The sequence below is a fragment of the Danio aesculapii genome, chromosome 20, assembly GCF_903798145.1.
Source record: "Danio aesculapii chromosome 20, fDanAes4.1, whole genome shotgun sequence".
Classification (NCBI taxonomy): Eukaryota; Metazoa; Chordata; class Actinopteri; order Cypriniformes; family Danionidae; genus Danio; species Danio aesculapii.
In genome coordinates this window covers 33,243,466-33,259,664 of record NC_079454.1, presented here as the reverse complement: position 1 = coordinate 33,259,664, position 16,199 = coordinate 33,243,466, and the positions used below count along the sequence as shown (strand labels likewise).

The following is a 16,199-nucleotide window of genomic DNA, read 5'->3' as shown; positions in this document are numbered from 1 at the left end:
TTTAGACTTTGCTTAGTCTGTGTAGTCCAGCACCCTAAATAGCTGGGCTTTAGATGTGGTCAAGACAATTCTCTGAGTCATTCATCACCACCTGACAGGAGGGGCCCATTTAGTACTTCCTGATTAGAGAGAGGATGTTATCTTCTTCACTGGATTGGTTAATTGATGCTTTAAATCTTTTTAGAGTTTGTACTTCACAGTACTTTGAATCAGTGATCTTGGTTTAAATTTAAAAATAATACATTTTTATTATATATATATATATATATATATAATTTATTTGTATTTTTTTGACATTATATATTTTGAATAGATTTTTTATACATGTACTTTAAGTAATTTTGTGTTCATTATTTTTTTGAACTGTTAATTTATTTGCCATCACTGAAATACTATCAACGTTTGAAATCTTTTGAATAGTGTGAGTTACATTTTTTCCAATTTTATTTCATATCTATTGTTCATTTATATCATATCTTTAGTTCATTTTTTTGTTTTATTTCTTCAGTTAAACAAAGAGAAAACTGAAGATATTGCAATTGGGAACAGAGATGAGGTTCTCAAGGGTATAAGGGTCAAAAATAAAGTCAAGAATCTTGGTGTTATTCTGGAGTCAAATCTGAGTTTCAATAGTCATGTCAAAGCAGTAAGTAAATCATCATCTCAAAATCATTGCAAGAATTAGATTCTTTGTTTGCAGTGAGGACTTAAAGAAACTTGTTCATGCTTTTATCAGCAGCAGGGTGGATTACTGTAATAGACTCCTCACTGGCCTTCCAAAAAAGACGTTCAGACAGTTGCAGCTCATCCAGAACGCTGCAGCCAAGATTCTGACCAGAACCAAAAAATCAGAGGGCATCACACCTGTCCTCAGGTTTTTGCACTGGTTTCCCAGTTACATTAGGAATAGATTTAAAAGTATTGGTACTTGTCTACAAATCACTAAATGGCCTAGGAGCTCAATACATTACAGATATGCTCACATTACAGATATACAAACCTAACAGGTCACTCAGATTATTAGGATCAAGTAAATTAGAAGTTCAGTTAAGTCAAAGCAGGGTGAAACAACCTTTAGCTACTACGTCCCCCGCTTCTGAAATCAGCTTCCAGAAATGATCAGATGTGCTCCAACATTAGGCACGTTCGAATCAAGACAGTGCCTTGACTGAATGAGCACTGTGCTATGTCTGACAGATCACACAGTGTCTTTTTTTTTTTTACATTTTTTGTTCCTTTAAAACCTGTTTTAACTCATTTTAATAATGTTTTATAATAATTATTAACTGTTTGTTGTTTTTATTTTCTTCATTATTTTATTCCTGTTTATGTAAAGCACTTTGAATTGCCATTGTGTATGAAATGTGCTATATAAATAAACTTGCCTTGCCTTCATTTAGTACATCAAACCGGTAACACTTTAAAATAAGGTTGTATTAGTTAATATTAGTTAATGCATTTACTAACATGAACAAACAATGAACAGTACATTCATGATGATATTTATTCATTTTAGTTAATGAAAATACAACGTTAACTAACGGTGCATTGACTAATGTTACACGCATGAATTTAGATGTTTATATTGCAATGTCCAACTATGATTAATAAATGCGGTATAAGTATTGTTTATGATTAGTTCATTTTATTTTCACAAATTAACTAATGAAATCTTATTATAAAGTGTGACCATCAAACCAAACTAATGATATATACAGTACATAACAAACCACCAGAAAAAGGAACTGAAAACAATTATAATATTAAAAAATTCTAGATGTACTGAACTCTGTTTCTTCTTGTTTTCCATTCTGTGTTTGTTTATAGTTACTGTAAATGCAGGGGATTTGTGCTTGTTTGGTACACGATGCAGGCCTGATAATCGGACTAACTGTAACCTAGTCACAGATAATATTGTCCTAAGATACTCCTTACCACCTAATACAATTAACCACAGCAGTTAATAGCTGTGACACTCTAATGACAGTAGTTTTCAAACTCTTGCATGTGTTAAAATGCCAGAGTTAGCATATTTACACCAATATTTGCATCTGCTATAAATACCCTGGAATGTGAGGCAGTTGGTTAGGAGTGATTGTGTACATTTGCTGGAAAGCACAGATGACACACACTTACTTACGTTGAGGTCAGCTATGCGAGCGGTGCGTGTTTGTATGGGCCTTTATGTAAATGCTCTGATAGGCTAAACGGAGTGGGCTGGGAAGGCCAACACCCCCTGTATCTGAAGGCCCAGAATAAACAAGGAGGTCTTTGAACATGCCACATTATGCAATGCGCGCACAACACACACACACACACACACACACATGCCCTGTTTGGCAATCTAACATGCTTAAGATGCTTTGTGCTGGTCATGTTTTGGAAACATTCACTCCAATTATTAGTCCTGCGCAAATCTCTGAAGGGAAGGAGTAAACATTCCCATAGATTTGCATGCTCTTATGTAAGTGTTTCTAGCTGGTTACCCATGCGTGACCTGCACAGTAACAAGAATTACTTTTAATTTGTGTGCTTTGTACTTTTGGTGTGCTTAGAAAATTCTTATATGGTTGGCTGGGATGTGTAAACATTTGAATGGGCATTAGAAGAACAGACGTGAATGGACAGAGAACAGAAAACACAATGTACTTTATGAGAGAACTGGATCCTCAGTCCACATGCGGTCCGCTAGAGTTTCAGTCAATTCATATACAAAATTTCTCTTTCTCTCTCTCTCTCTCACAAACACCCACACTCTTTCGAACAAGATGCATGCACACAAAAGGAGAGACGTCCTGTGCTGGCCGGAAAACGCACATTTTGGTTGGATGGAATGGAATGTTCTCTCCTTCTCTCCAGCAGTCAAGGCAGCTGGGAATGGGATAAGGCGCGAGTGGGAGGGTGCGGGACGGGTCAGTGTGCTTGGACCGTGTATGTGTTTGTGTGCTTTCATTTGTGTAGAAACTACCTTTCTCCTCAGCTTTGCTGTGTCAGCGGCATGTTCATTTAGCCATAGAAAAGATTATATTTTGCTGGCGAAGAGTTTTTGGGTATAATCCATAACAACGACGATTATACATATACACAATAACAAAAGATGATATATGTGTATATATTCATATATGGAGCTGTGTAAAAAACCAAGAGAGCACTAGATTTAGGTGTTGGCTTTGTCATTTTTTACATAAAACAGATTATATGTATTCATGTTGAAATGAATAATTAGGCATTATGAATGATTATGAATAAAAGGATGTTAGGGGGGTTAAATTCCGGGAGTTTTCCGGGAGACAGAACAAAACGGGAGATGGGTCTGAAATACGGGAGACTCCCGGGAAAAACGGGAGTGTTGGCAGGTATGTTATCCATCCATCCATCCATCCATCCGTCCATCCATCCGTCCATCCATCCATCCATCCATCCATCCATCCATCCATCCATCCATCCATCCACTTATCCATCTATCTATCTAGTTACAAAATATATACAAAATACCAGTAGCAATTAACTAGAGAATCCTGAAGAATTTATACCATGGTTTCTATTTCGTATTATGAAGCAGCACAATTGTTTTTAACATTGATAAGAAGAAATGGTTTCCAAAATCAGTATAAAAGAATGTTTTCTGAAGGATTGTGTAACATAACTGTTTCTTTACTGTGTATTGCAAATGTCTGAATGTGTGTTTATATAAAATACAAGAATAAAAAAGAAGTCTTACTGAAAAAACACTGTTAATCACACTATAACACGATTAACACTGGTCTCATTTCTTATTTCAAAAGACTCAAATCCCATTCTTCCCTAACATACTTTTTTGTCTTGCTAGTTTTATCTTTGTCTAACCGTCCTGCAATCTGACCATTCCTAAAAACATAAACACTGAATGTTTTCTTTTTCCTTTTGGTCACAGACATAAAAGCACACAGACCAAATACTTAGAAGCCCAGTACTTGGGTTTGCTAAGAAAAAGGATTTATTTCTGCAGATTTCTGGAAAGCAATAATTTTACAACACACACACACACTACACACACACACTGCCCTCCAAATTCGGTATGTCATTGAAAGTAAACCGCAGTGAAATGTTCAGCTGCCAAACCCGTATTCACACAATGGCCCTGCCTAAAGTTACTGCAGTAAGTGTGTGTGAGTGTGTGTGCACGTGTGCATGATGGAGAGAGAAAGGGGGGGAAGGAAGGATTTTATGGGTGCTTATGAAGATATGTATTGTGTTTTGTTAAGTGGCATGGTGTGTGAACTCCAATAAGAGAAGGCTACTCAAGAGATTAGCTACTCTTCGTTTTTTTCAAGCTTTCAGAGTAACTCATGTGAACTTGTGAATGTGATTTAAGACTTTTTCCCATGCCAGATTTATGCCAATGGTTCCCTAAAATGGCTGGGCAATATAGACACAAATTGGTTCAAAATAATAAACATCTGAACAATTGAAGTGTAATACAGTTTTATTGGGTTTTTAATAAGAAAGTCCAGTTAATTTTATTTTCAAAGCCTAAAATAATGACAGTCTTACAGTTTTGCTATGATTTACAGAAGAAGCCCATCTAAAAACTTTAATTAACTAAAAAGTCACTATTTAACAGTAGTTTACACTCCAAAATTGTCATGAGATATATTTAAAATGGAATTATTTGATTCATTATAGATCACAGAAATTTCAAGATCACAGTGTAGTAATAAAATACTCCTTTGTTGTCCTTTTAAATCTTTAAGGGCATCAGACGACTAGGTTTGCCAGTAATATGTTTTTAATCATTTCAAATGGAATACAATATCACTCGTTATTTTATATATTTTAATTATTACAGATCAGAATAACTAAGTATGATGTTGGATTTTTATATAAATATTTTTGTTTAACATTATTTTATCCATTTTACTTTTACTTTAAGTTAAAAATGTAAGTTTAAGCATTTGATTTGCTTTTTGTGCAGTGCTGGGGGTACTCCATTTCATGTAATGTGAGTTATGTAATAATATTACTTATCTAAGTAACGAGTAAAGTAACGCATTACTTTTTTTGGTTAATTAACTAGCTTTTAAAAATAAATTGCTGAGTTAAAATTAAAGAAGTCACAATGAATCACGGAGTTAATGAGAGAATGTGTTCATTATTTTGAGCACATCGAAGAAAAGGAAAGGGGACAGTGTCTCAAAGGACAATGATTTTACTTAAGACAAATAGTATAAAAGTAGCAAACACATTGCCTTAAACTTTTAATTATCTGTATATACGGCATGTATTGCTCTGGGGTCAGGAAGTTCTCTGATAACATTATCCTAAAATATAATTTTTTGATGTGTTAAAAGGTAAATGAAGGTGTAGGTTATACAATGCGTTGTTAATTGCAGAACTCCTCTGTTTTAAAAAAACAAGGTCTAAAAGAGATCAAGCCTCAGCCAGGTAATAAAAAAGTAACACAAAAGTAACGTAACGCATTACAGTAAAAAGTAACCAAGTTACACAACTAGTTACTTTTTTGGAGGTAACTCAATATTGAAATGCATTGCTTTCAAAAGTACCTTTCCCCAACACTGTTTCTGTGTATATAAAATTAAACTTAATACCAAAATGGGACGTCTTGTCATTGAAAAAAACCATTAAAGAAGTAGTAGTTTCTACAATATTTTTTTAATTTTGGCCATAATAAAATGTGTAATTAGTAACACAATCTTGTCTCACATGTGATGAGAAGCATTAGCACATGTGCTTGGATGATCTATTTGTATCAATGTAATCTTTCATTTAAATTTCATTATCAAAAATCATGTCGATAGAGTCGACAAGTTGGATTCGATGTTTTGCTCGTAACCTTAAGATTCCTCTTGTAACCAAAGGGGAGTTGGGGTGACAACGGAGTGAGGATCCACATGCAGTTTTAGTTTTAGAGAATGGTCAGGCAGCCAACGGTCAACAGGTACAAACAGTAGCATGAAGGCAATCCAGAAACATAGTCAAGCCACAAGCAATAAGTACAGTACAAGCGGCAATAACATAAACTATGAAACAAGGCTAGGGTCAAGAAACACCGAAAGACTACACACAGAGAACGCTTCATAATGTTACAGCAAAACAAGACTCAGCAAAGTGTAAGGGAATGTGTGCTGTATAAACTGTAATCAGTCTTTGATCAGCTACCAGCTGTGTGGGTGTAATCATCAAAGATCCAGAAACAGGAGTGTGTGAGGTGCATGACGGGATATGTAGTTCATAAAATGACAGAATTGTAGTCCAGCTGGTGATTATGACACCTCTCCTGTGCATTTGTATTGCATACGTACAGTACATAATGAAGTAAATCATATTTGTAAAAGTAACTAAACTAAAATCTAGCCTATATCAATCTATCCTGATTTTTTTTCTACCTTTAATACCTTACAATATTTATTTATTTATTTTAGATGTTGCCTAGCCCTAGCCTAAACAGCAAAATTACAACAAACCTAAAGTTATATTATGTCAATATTTAAAAAGTTCCCCTTAATCAACATAATTGTCTCTTGCGTAAATGTTGGCAGATTTAATTCACTGTGGTTTTGGTTTTGGTTTGGCTGATTTGTGGGCAGTAACCTGCTGGTTACAGTTTTGTATAGTCACTGGTTTCCTGACATCACAAAAAAAAACTACCAGCCAGAATGCAATAGCTTTCACAGAGAGTAGAAGATAACCAAAACACATCTCTACGAAGAAGAATGTGAGCGAAGCTGTAGTTGCGTGTGTGTGCATTGCGTGGCTGCTGACATTGATGGATTGTTACCACATGTTGCTGACGGACAAAAAGGTCTCTGTGTTCCAGAGAGATTCAGTGTGCAGCTGGGCGCTCAGTTAACAGCCTCCCCAAACACACACAAACGCACACACACACGTGCAGAGAAATCAAACACACTAGACATTAACACAAAACAGGTTAAATGTAAAAACAACAGGTGAACGCTAACTTTTTTGCATTAAAAAGGGAAAAATTGTTAGTGTCCCATTAGTTTCAGGCTGAACGGATGAACTTTGTATATTAAGGAAAGTGTGGGGATGTGTTTTCTGCCTGAGAGCAAAATTATAAGGTTTACAGGGTGTGTGCACTACATTTCTACATCTCATATAGTTTGTATGCGTAGAGTTTTATTTAAACTATACCGTGGTTCTGTTTGAGCTGTACGCATAAATCTAAAATTCATAACTTTTGCATGCCATATACTTGGTTTAATAGTTGCACAAGGGCACTGGAGGTTGTATGAGTCAGCTCTGTAAAGCGTTAACAACCACAAAGACATTGATACTCTGACAATCAAAACACACACACATACACACAGACACTCAATAAACACTTATTAAGGGTTTCTCCTGAGGGCTTTACCTAGAACTGGATTACACAACAAGGAAAGGTCGAAGTAAGGGAGGTGCATGGAAAGAAAAAAGAAATTGTGCTGTGTAAAGTTTGTTTTCGGTGGCAGCGCCGCAAGTTTGTTTAGAAGCTGCTAAGTAAGAGGGGGAAGAAAATGAATTGCTTTTAATGACTTCATTCATAACATGCAGCTCCATTGAGGTTTTGGTAATACCCTTCCGTGTGTTTTCCCTTGCACACAAACATTATGTCATTAATCTCTAGAGAGACTTGGCACTGTAAACACCGGTATCCGTGGTATCGCTCGTCATAACTCAGCGCACACACAGGTATCTTAGGTACTTCAGTTTATGTGCTCATGAAAATAAACTAAGCTCTGATAGTTATAAATGAGGCATATTAGTTTTATATTTAAATATTTAGTATTTTTATATATTACTGAGGATATATTGAGGGGAAATGGAGAATGTGGAGAATTAAAAACTGAAATGGAGAATTAAAAACTTAACCTCAGTGTTCTGCCAAGGTTACTGTCTGTGAAATGTTTCCTCTGCTAAGTTACTATAGTTGCACGGCACATTGTGCTTTTTCAGCCTCTCGAGATCACATTGTAAGTGTAATTCACAATGGCATCTATTTTCTACTGGTTTCCTATTCATTCGCACTGAGTACCTGTTCTTCAGATGTCCTGAGAGAGGTTGTTAGGTTGATACATCATGTCTTGAATGTTACTGTACTGTATTAATGACCTGTATCAATTTATATAGTGTTTTGTCAACAAAGCTCACTTTTTGTGACACTTTTTAGTTCTCATTGAGTAAATCTTGTAAATCAAGGTTATGGACCCTTTTCACAAGACTGTTATGACGCATTTAACGGTCATTATAATCTTAAATCCTTAAAAGTTTTTAATATTTAGATTAAAAAAAACGTATGAACATTTATAAGCATTTATGTATGTATTATATCATCATTATATCCTTAGATTATGCGTCAAATTACAAAAACGAATTAGCGCTTATTTGAGGTGTTTCTAATGCAGCGTCTATGGGGCTGAGAGTAAATTTGACGTTGTTCTCTCCTCTGGTTGCCGTCAATTTCACGCAATTTTTTCCTTTTTCTGAAAGTTTTGATAACACCATCATGGAGTTTTCTTTTTATTATTTCAGCAAATAGGATTGTAAAAAAATTATTTGTTGTACCCTCCGATTCACTGCGCTACAAGTTTATCCAACTATGACAGCTTCTGCTACTGAGAAACCTGGAAATGTGGAAAGGGTCTATTGTATATAACCAAATATAGATTTTTTTATTTACTACAAGAAAAATAACATCACTGCATTGAAGTGAAAATTCAAAAACAAAATATTAGTGAAGAAGAAAAAGAGAGAGAAAAAAAGTTTACAAAGCCTCAATCATTAAGAAAAAAGATTATCATAAGCTTTAAGGAACGTATTATTCTTATTATTATTAATAAGCTTAAGAGATTCAATATTGAACAAAAATTTCAGCAAGAAAAATATTAATTCTAGGTATTGCCTTTAGGAACTTGTTTTTGTGTATAAAAATATAGAGTGTAACACAAAAAAAATTAACAATAAGATCGAGAGCATGATCATTACCAGAGAAATACAGAAATATATTTTTTATAGACAAATTCAAATCATATTTAAATAAGGACGATAAATAAAAAATAATGTTGTTCCAAAGAATTTTAATGTGAATGCAACTATAGAATAAGTGAAATAAAGTCTCTTCACATATACTGCAGAAACTACACAAAAGATTTTTTTTAACTCGTCTGAAGTTAAAACAATGGTATTGTATCATCTAAAAATGAATAAAACATATATGGAAACATGACATTAACATTTTAATGTTGAAAATTGGAAGAAATGTCATTATGACAGTAGTTCACTGAACAAAATAAAAGTTTTAATTACACAGTAAATGAATTCTGAATCATGCAATGGGATGATTTATAATGGCCTGTTTTCTCTGCTTTCTTTTTCTAGAACTCCATCCGGCATAATCTGTCCCTGCATAGCCGTTTTATCCGTGTACAGAATGAAGGAACTGGAAAAAGCTCATGGTGGATGATCAATCCTGAAGGGGGGCGGGGAGGTAAAGCGCCAAGGCGACGTGCAGTCTCCATGGACAATGGTAACAAATACACCAAGACTGCACGTGGGCGAGCGGCCAAGAAAAAGGCAGCGCTGCAGGCTGCCCAGGAGGGTTCACTGGAGAACATATCTGCTGGTGGCCTGGCCAAGTGGCCAGGAAGCCCCACTTCCCGGAGCAGTGATGAACAGGAATCCTCCTGGACTAACTTCCGTTCTCGAACCAACTCCAATGCTAGCACCGTGAGTGGACGCCTGTCACCTATCCTGGCCAATCCAGAGCTTGATGATGTCCCAGACGGGCCACCCCTGTCTCCAATTCTTTACTCCAGCCCCAGCAGTCTCTCTCCCCCATCGTCAACCTCATCAAACTCCAAAACGTGCCCGGGTGAACTTCCAGTACTTGCTGACCTGACTGGCACAATGAATCTTAATGAGGCGGACAACCTAATGGTCGATTTGTTAGACAACATCGCCACACAAGTGCAGGTAGTTCAAGGATCTCCTGCTTTCAGTTTTGGCTCTAAGAGCACAGGGTCACCCCCAAGCACCTCTACATCTCAAACTGTGAGCAACAACACCGGAGGATTCAGCAACCCCATTTTTGGCCCTTCACCAGGAAGCCTTCGTCAGACACCCATGCAGACCATCCAGGAAAACAAGCAAACATCGTTCTCCAGCATTTCTTGTTTTGAGACCTCACTTCAGGACCTGCTAAATTCTGATTCGCTGGTCTCGCACAGTCATAGTGATGTAATGATGACACAGTCGGACCCACTCATATCACAGGCCAGTGCTGCAGTCACCTCTCAAAACTACCGTCTACGCAATAACCCCATGCTTCGTAATGATCCCATGATGTCATCATTCAGTTCTGTGCTCAATGGCCGAAATGGACACCTCCAGAACAAGCAACACCATCATGGGTCCAACGGCCAGGGTTCTTTGCGTTCCCTCTCCAACAACAGGGCGCAAAGTCTAGTTAACGATGCTAATAATCTAGTCTCAGCAAAGCAGCTCCTCCAGCCACAGCCCACCATGCTGATGACCGAGACGCCGCTTTACTCTGGCCTGAATGGAAGTAATGGGGTTGGAATCTGTCACCCATCAGGAACAGATCGATTTCCCTCAGACCTGGACCTTGACATCTTTAACGGCAGTCTAGACTGTGATGTGGATTCCATAATCCGCTCAGAACTAATGGACTCCGATGGACTGGATTTTAACTTTGACGCATTGGTGCAAAATGCTGTTAGTCTGAATCCTGTGGGAAACTTCACTGGAACAAAGCAGTCCAATCATAGTTGGGTGCCAGGCTGATGGCAGTTGCTCAGGTGAGCTGATATACAACATATAAATATAGCTTTCTATGTAACGGAGAAACTAGTTTTTCAAAATAACAAGATGTTGGTTAGCTATACAGTGGTCCCTCGTGAATCGCGAGAGTTACGTTCTACGATTAGCCCGCAATAGGGCTGGGCAATTTGACCTAAAATCAAAATCTCGAATAACTGAACATTTTAACTCGATTATGATTATTCTTTTTGTTTGTTTTTTGCCCTCTCCACGTCTCCTACATTCGTCAACGCTACCAAGCTGACCAATCACAGAGCTTGCACTATGCATCATCGCAATGTGTAGTTAAATTTTTTGAAAAGTCAACATTGGCATTAATCACAGCGAGGAGTATGCGAACACGTGAATGCGGCTCTAGACCATACGCAGCACTCAACGCAGAAGTGTAAACAGAGCGGGGTTAAGTGACTCCACGTGCAGTAGGGAAAGTAATTGAAAAAATTTATCTGGAAAAATTTGATTGATTATAGGTTCTGAATGTCGATTACTTTTTTCAATTAATCGCTCAGCCCTAGCCCACAATAGGTAAATCTGTGAAGTAGCCCGCTTTATTTTTTATAATTATTATAGATGTTTTAAGGCTGTAAAACCTCTCACTACACTATTTTCTCAAACAGGCATTAACATTTTCACACTTTTCTCTCCTGTTTAAACACATAACTTCCACCTTCTTTTAGCATGTCCAGAAGTCCAACTTTTTGTGCGATGGTTAGCATCTTTAATCTGCCTTTTTGGTGCTACTGTAGGTGCCTTTAATGGTGCAGAATGTTTCGTCGACACTATGGTGTTTGTTAGGGAGAAAACATACAGTACAGCACTTCAGAATCACACTTCTGGCGATCGAAGATTTATGTCAATTTGGCAAGCTGAACGCATTCTGTACTGTACAGAAGACATGACATGGAGATTGATTGACAATGGTCTACAGCCAATCAGGATGCAGAACACAATGCGCTAATCAGGATGCAGGACACAATGCGCTGTAAAAAAAAAGCATGTCAAATTGCGCTAAAAATAATCCGAAACTGCGAGACCATGAAAGGTGGACTGTGTTATGGCGGGGGACCACTGTACAGAAAACACTTTAGGAAACTAACATTTTCAGCAGCCATTTACAGAATAGTGAATAGGGAAAACTTGAAGTCTTAAGATGTTTATTTTTCTTAATTCCTTTAAAATTAAGCTTCTTAGAAAGATCTAAGCTTTAGCATTGTGAACAGACCCTTATACAGTACAGGATGCATTTTGTTTTTCTTATTACAATTATTTACAGCGCTCAGCATATATAAGTACACCCCTCACTAATCTATCTTTGAAATTCTTATTTTTAATAGGAAGCAATACAATATTATATTTGTGTATACATTAGATTAGTCAGTACTGAAGCCAAATCTAGAGCTTATCTAATAAATTAACTTACGATAACGGTCCAAAAACTAGTACACCCAAATTTTTATGTTATAGAAAATATTAAATACACATTTAAAGAAGTGGAAAAATGAAGTGAAGCAAAAAATTAAAAAATTGTTTAAATTTTGTAGGTTGTAATTTTTTTTTGCAATATTTTGCTTCAATTTAATTGTATTATCTTTTAATTTCTAAATATGTTTGGTGACTAAAATATTTACTAAACATTTTAATAAATATATCTGTTTAATAAATCTGTTTTGTTTAAATGTACCAAAATACTTATATATTCACAGAGAAATGGATAAAAATATTCATTTTCAAAATGGGGTGTACTCAATTATGCTGAGCACTGTGAAACACTGTAAAACTGAGCAATACTTAATTGTCTTACTCTCTATACAGGCTCAGCTCATCAAAGAAAACAACAAATAACCGAATAACAACTACAAAAAAATCCTGCACAAAAAAAACAAACATCCAACAGACTTGAAGTATCCATTGCCAAGTTTGCTGTCTGCGGCAAGCACTGGATGATATGCCTGTTTACAGGTCCATCTGACTACAACATCCCTGATGATGTTTACCTTCAGTTCAGCAGACCTAGACTATAACGAAAGACTGCCCAGTGGAAGAAACACTCAAACTAACAGTGAACTCAGATTATTAATGCCGCATTATGCAATGTTTGAAATGATCCCTTTGTTAGAGGTGAAGTAATCTGAAAATATCGTTTAAAGAGGCCTGTTGTAGCTTTTCTGTCATAAACATAGTTTCCATGGCTGGGGTCTCTCTCTCTGTTTTCCCTAACTTTATTTGTTAAATGATCGGCTACTTATGTCACTCTCTAAGCACTAACTGTGTAGTCACTGATCAACATAAGAAGCGAAGAGTTAACCTGGAAAATTTCAGAGCTCAGGTGGAGTAATGTAGCTTGACACAGTGCACTTCATTCAATGCTTTCATGTTTAATTCACTGTTACCATAAAGTAGTTCCCAATCTGAAATATAGTTGCCTCATAATAATACTGAAGTAATGCATTTTTTGTGATTGAATATAATCATATAAGGAGTAATTAATTTGTGTGTACTGTCTGTAACTGTACAAAAAAAAGTGGTAAAATTGAAAGCTTATAGCAGGTGGAGGCGTCTTATTTAGCCAGCAAAGCTATGTTTGGACTTCTCACATTTAAATGTAGCCAAATGTAATGAATAAATAAATATTAACTTGCATCGTGGACATTTCCATGCCATACCAGGTGCTAAATGATCAGTGTTGAGCCCTGTCCTTTATAAAGGCCATTTGTGTTTCCCTGGCCACGAGGACTAGCATAATCGATTAGCATTAGCGATTAGCATCATGGCAGCATTCAATGGTGGATGAGCCTTTCCTCTGGAAGCCATCTTTACTGAGCAAAAACAATAAGCTATCTTTTGTATATTTGCCAAATTACTTGAAAACGTATAGTAGATGCTGGCAGCCAAAATCACAAACACACACGGTGAAATCTGGGGACATTTGGGTCTCCGTATGCAAAATGCATCACTATTGCTCAGGGGAGAGTGGGGTCTCCATTTAAAAACATCAGGGCCTCATCTTGAATTAACTGCAACCTGGCTGTACGCGTTTTCAGAAATGTTTTATGAACATTCGTACATGAACAACAGTCTTCTGAAGTAAGGAGATAAAGCAACAGGAATCATTCCTGTGTCGTTATCAGTTTATTGATGTCTTCAAGGGGGTTGTCACTTTATTAAACTTCTTTCTGTTTGTTCCATTGTGCTCAACTGTTACCACAAAATATGTACAAATCCTGATGTTTTGTGTTTCCGTCTCTCAGAGAGGGCTACCCTTCACTGCATACAATACGTCCATCTTTGTACGCATGCATGTAAATGTACATATGCATCATGTGCAATGCATATATATGTATACATCCAGCTATACTTATGAAATGTGGTGATAATACAAATGTATCTCTTAAAGTCCATGCATTAAACAAAATAGTTGAATTGTTACATGGGGAGTTGGACATGGTTTATAGCAGAAGTGTCAAAATCAATGTTTACCGTACTTTTAGTCTGCTCTAATAGCTAATAATGTGCTAAAAGAAGAGTCTGTCAAGCCCCAGTTTGCTGCAGATTTGGTAATTAGTAGGGATGTCCTGATCAGTTTTTTTCTCCTCGAGTCTGAGTCATTTGATGTTAACTATATATCGATACCGAAACCCGATACTTATATAATACATAAAAAAAGAATAAAGAAGAGCAAGAAACAGATCCAGGATGTTCCTTATTTTTAATTTAACTCACATTTTTTAACAACTCTGTTAACAAACAGAGCACTTCTGTGAGGTAGCTTGAACAATCAAGTAATAAATAAAATAAATTCTTCACTTTTGGATTTAATCCAACAGTAAATATAAAAAAAACCTAATATAAAAACAAACAGCACCTCGACTTAAAAGAACCGGCAGACAATCCCAAGTTTACATATCTCACAGTTTGCTATGGCAATGTTGTCGTCATCAACTTTATAATACCTTCAGACCGCAGATCTACTTACGCTTTCGCTTCAAGCTGCTTCTGTGTTCTACTTTGCCGGCGTTTAACCAGTAGCGTCTCTGCATTAAAGTAATGTCATGTCGCACGCGTTTCTGTATGGAGTCAAGAAAGAGGTCTAACTCTGTGCCACCGCTTAACTATAAATGTGTAAAAAAAATAATGAGAATATATACATATACATATGCATATATCCGAGTCCTGATCGAGAGGTAATGTCCGATTTTGATCGAGTCTGAAACCTCATGATCGGGCCCGATTCTAATCACGTGATCGGATCTGGACATCCCTAGTAATTAGGGATTATTATGTCACAAGAAAACAAAAGTAATAATTAAGATGATGAAATGACATAAATATAAGTGTTTATTTATGAAACAATGCTAATATTTTAGCATAATTGTTACAGTGCATTTGACACACCTGCTTTACACCATTAATTCACACCCACACCATGGTTCTGCCTTCACCATATTCATCTTTCAAACTCATTCACATTGTAACTGATGATATCCGGTATAAAATGAATTGAAAAATCACCTGTATAAGACTTAAACCTTCACCTACTGTCTCAAAAACTGCCTTGCATGTATTTTTACACCCCTTCTCCTAGAAAATCTTTTTTATTTTTACAGAAGATTCACACAGGTAATCATCTTCCCAATCACTAGCTGAGCATTCTCAAACATTACAGGTTTCAGTGTGATAATCTACAAATACCACTATTTTCAACATTTTACCACCCTGATCGTAGCCTTCCTCCCTCACCTCCTTCTGCTTATTACCTTTGCTCTTTTACCTCTTATCTTATAGTCATACAACTTCGATACTAGATGTTTGTGAGTATTTTTCCTGTGTACTCCATTTTGAATTGTAATCTAGTTTGTATAAGAAATGGTGCGCATGTAAATAAAGCTTGGTTGAGCTACACTTCTCTGCTGTTGTTTTTAAAATCCTCTTAACATGATACATTTATGTAAACAATGAATAAATATATATATATATTCATTATTAGCCCCCCATTGAATTTTTTTTTCTTTTTTAAATATTTCCCAAATTATGTTTAACAGAGCAAGGAAATTTTCACAGTATGTCTGATAATATTTTTTCTTCTGGAGAAAGTCTTATTTGTTTTAAATTTTTTAAAATCCATTTTAAGGTCAAATATAAATATATAAATATAAACAGCAAAATAGAAATTAAAGTGAGTTTCAAATTAAAGGCTCAATATACAGAATAAAGATTAAATACTATATATTTTACTATATACAATAACATACATATATATTTATATATGTTTTATGGTACCCTAAATCTTGGGAAAAGTCATTGTACAATAATGATACAATGACAATTTATAGAGCCTCACTTAGATCTCCTTTTAGTCACAATTA

At 36.0% G+C, this 16,199-nt stretch overlaps 1 protein-coding gene across 1 annotated transcript in view; it reads left to right on the top strand.

Annotated features, from left to right (window-relative positions):
• The window catches only part of foxo3b (forkhead box O3b), a 48,088-nt gene extending 32,353 nt beyond the window's left edge, over positions 1–15,735 (top strand). Inside the window, exons 3-4 of the mRNA XM_056445414.1 lie at positions 9,376–10,814; positions 12,649–15,735. Of these exons, the coding sequence (XP_056301389.1) occupies positions 9,376–10,800 (1,425 nt within the window). The 3' untranslated portion in view covers positions 10,801–10,814; positions 12,649–15,735. The remainder of the gene's footprint in view (positions 1–9,375; positions 10,815–12,648) is intronic.
• The last annotated feature ends 464 nt before the right edge of the window (positions 15,736–16,199 follow it).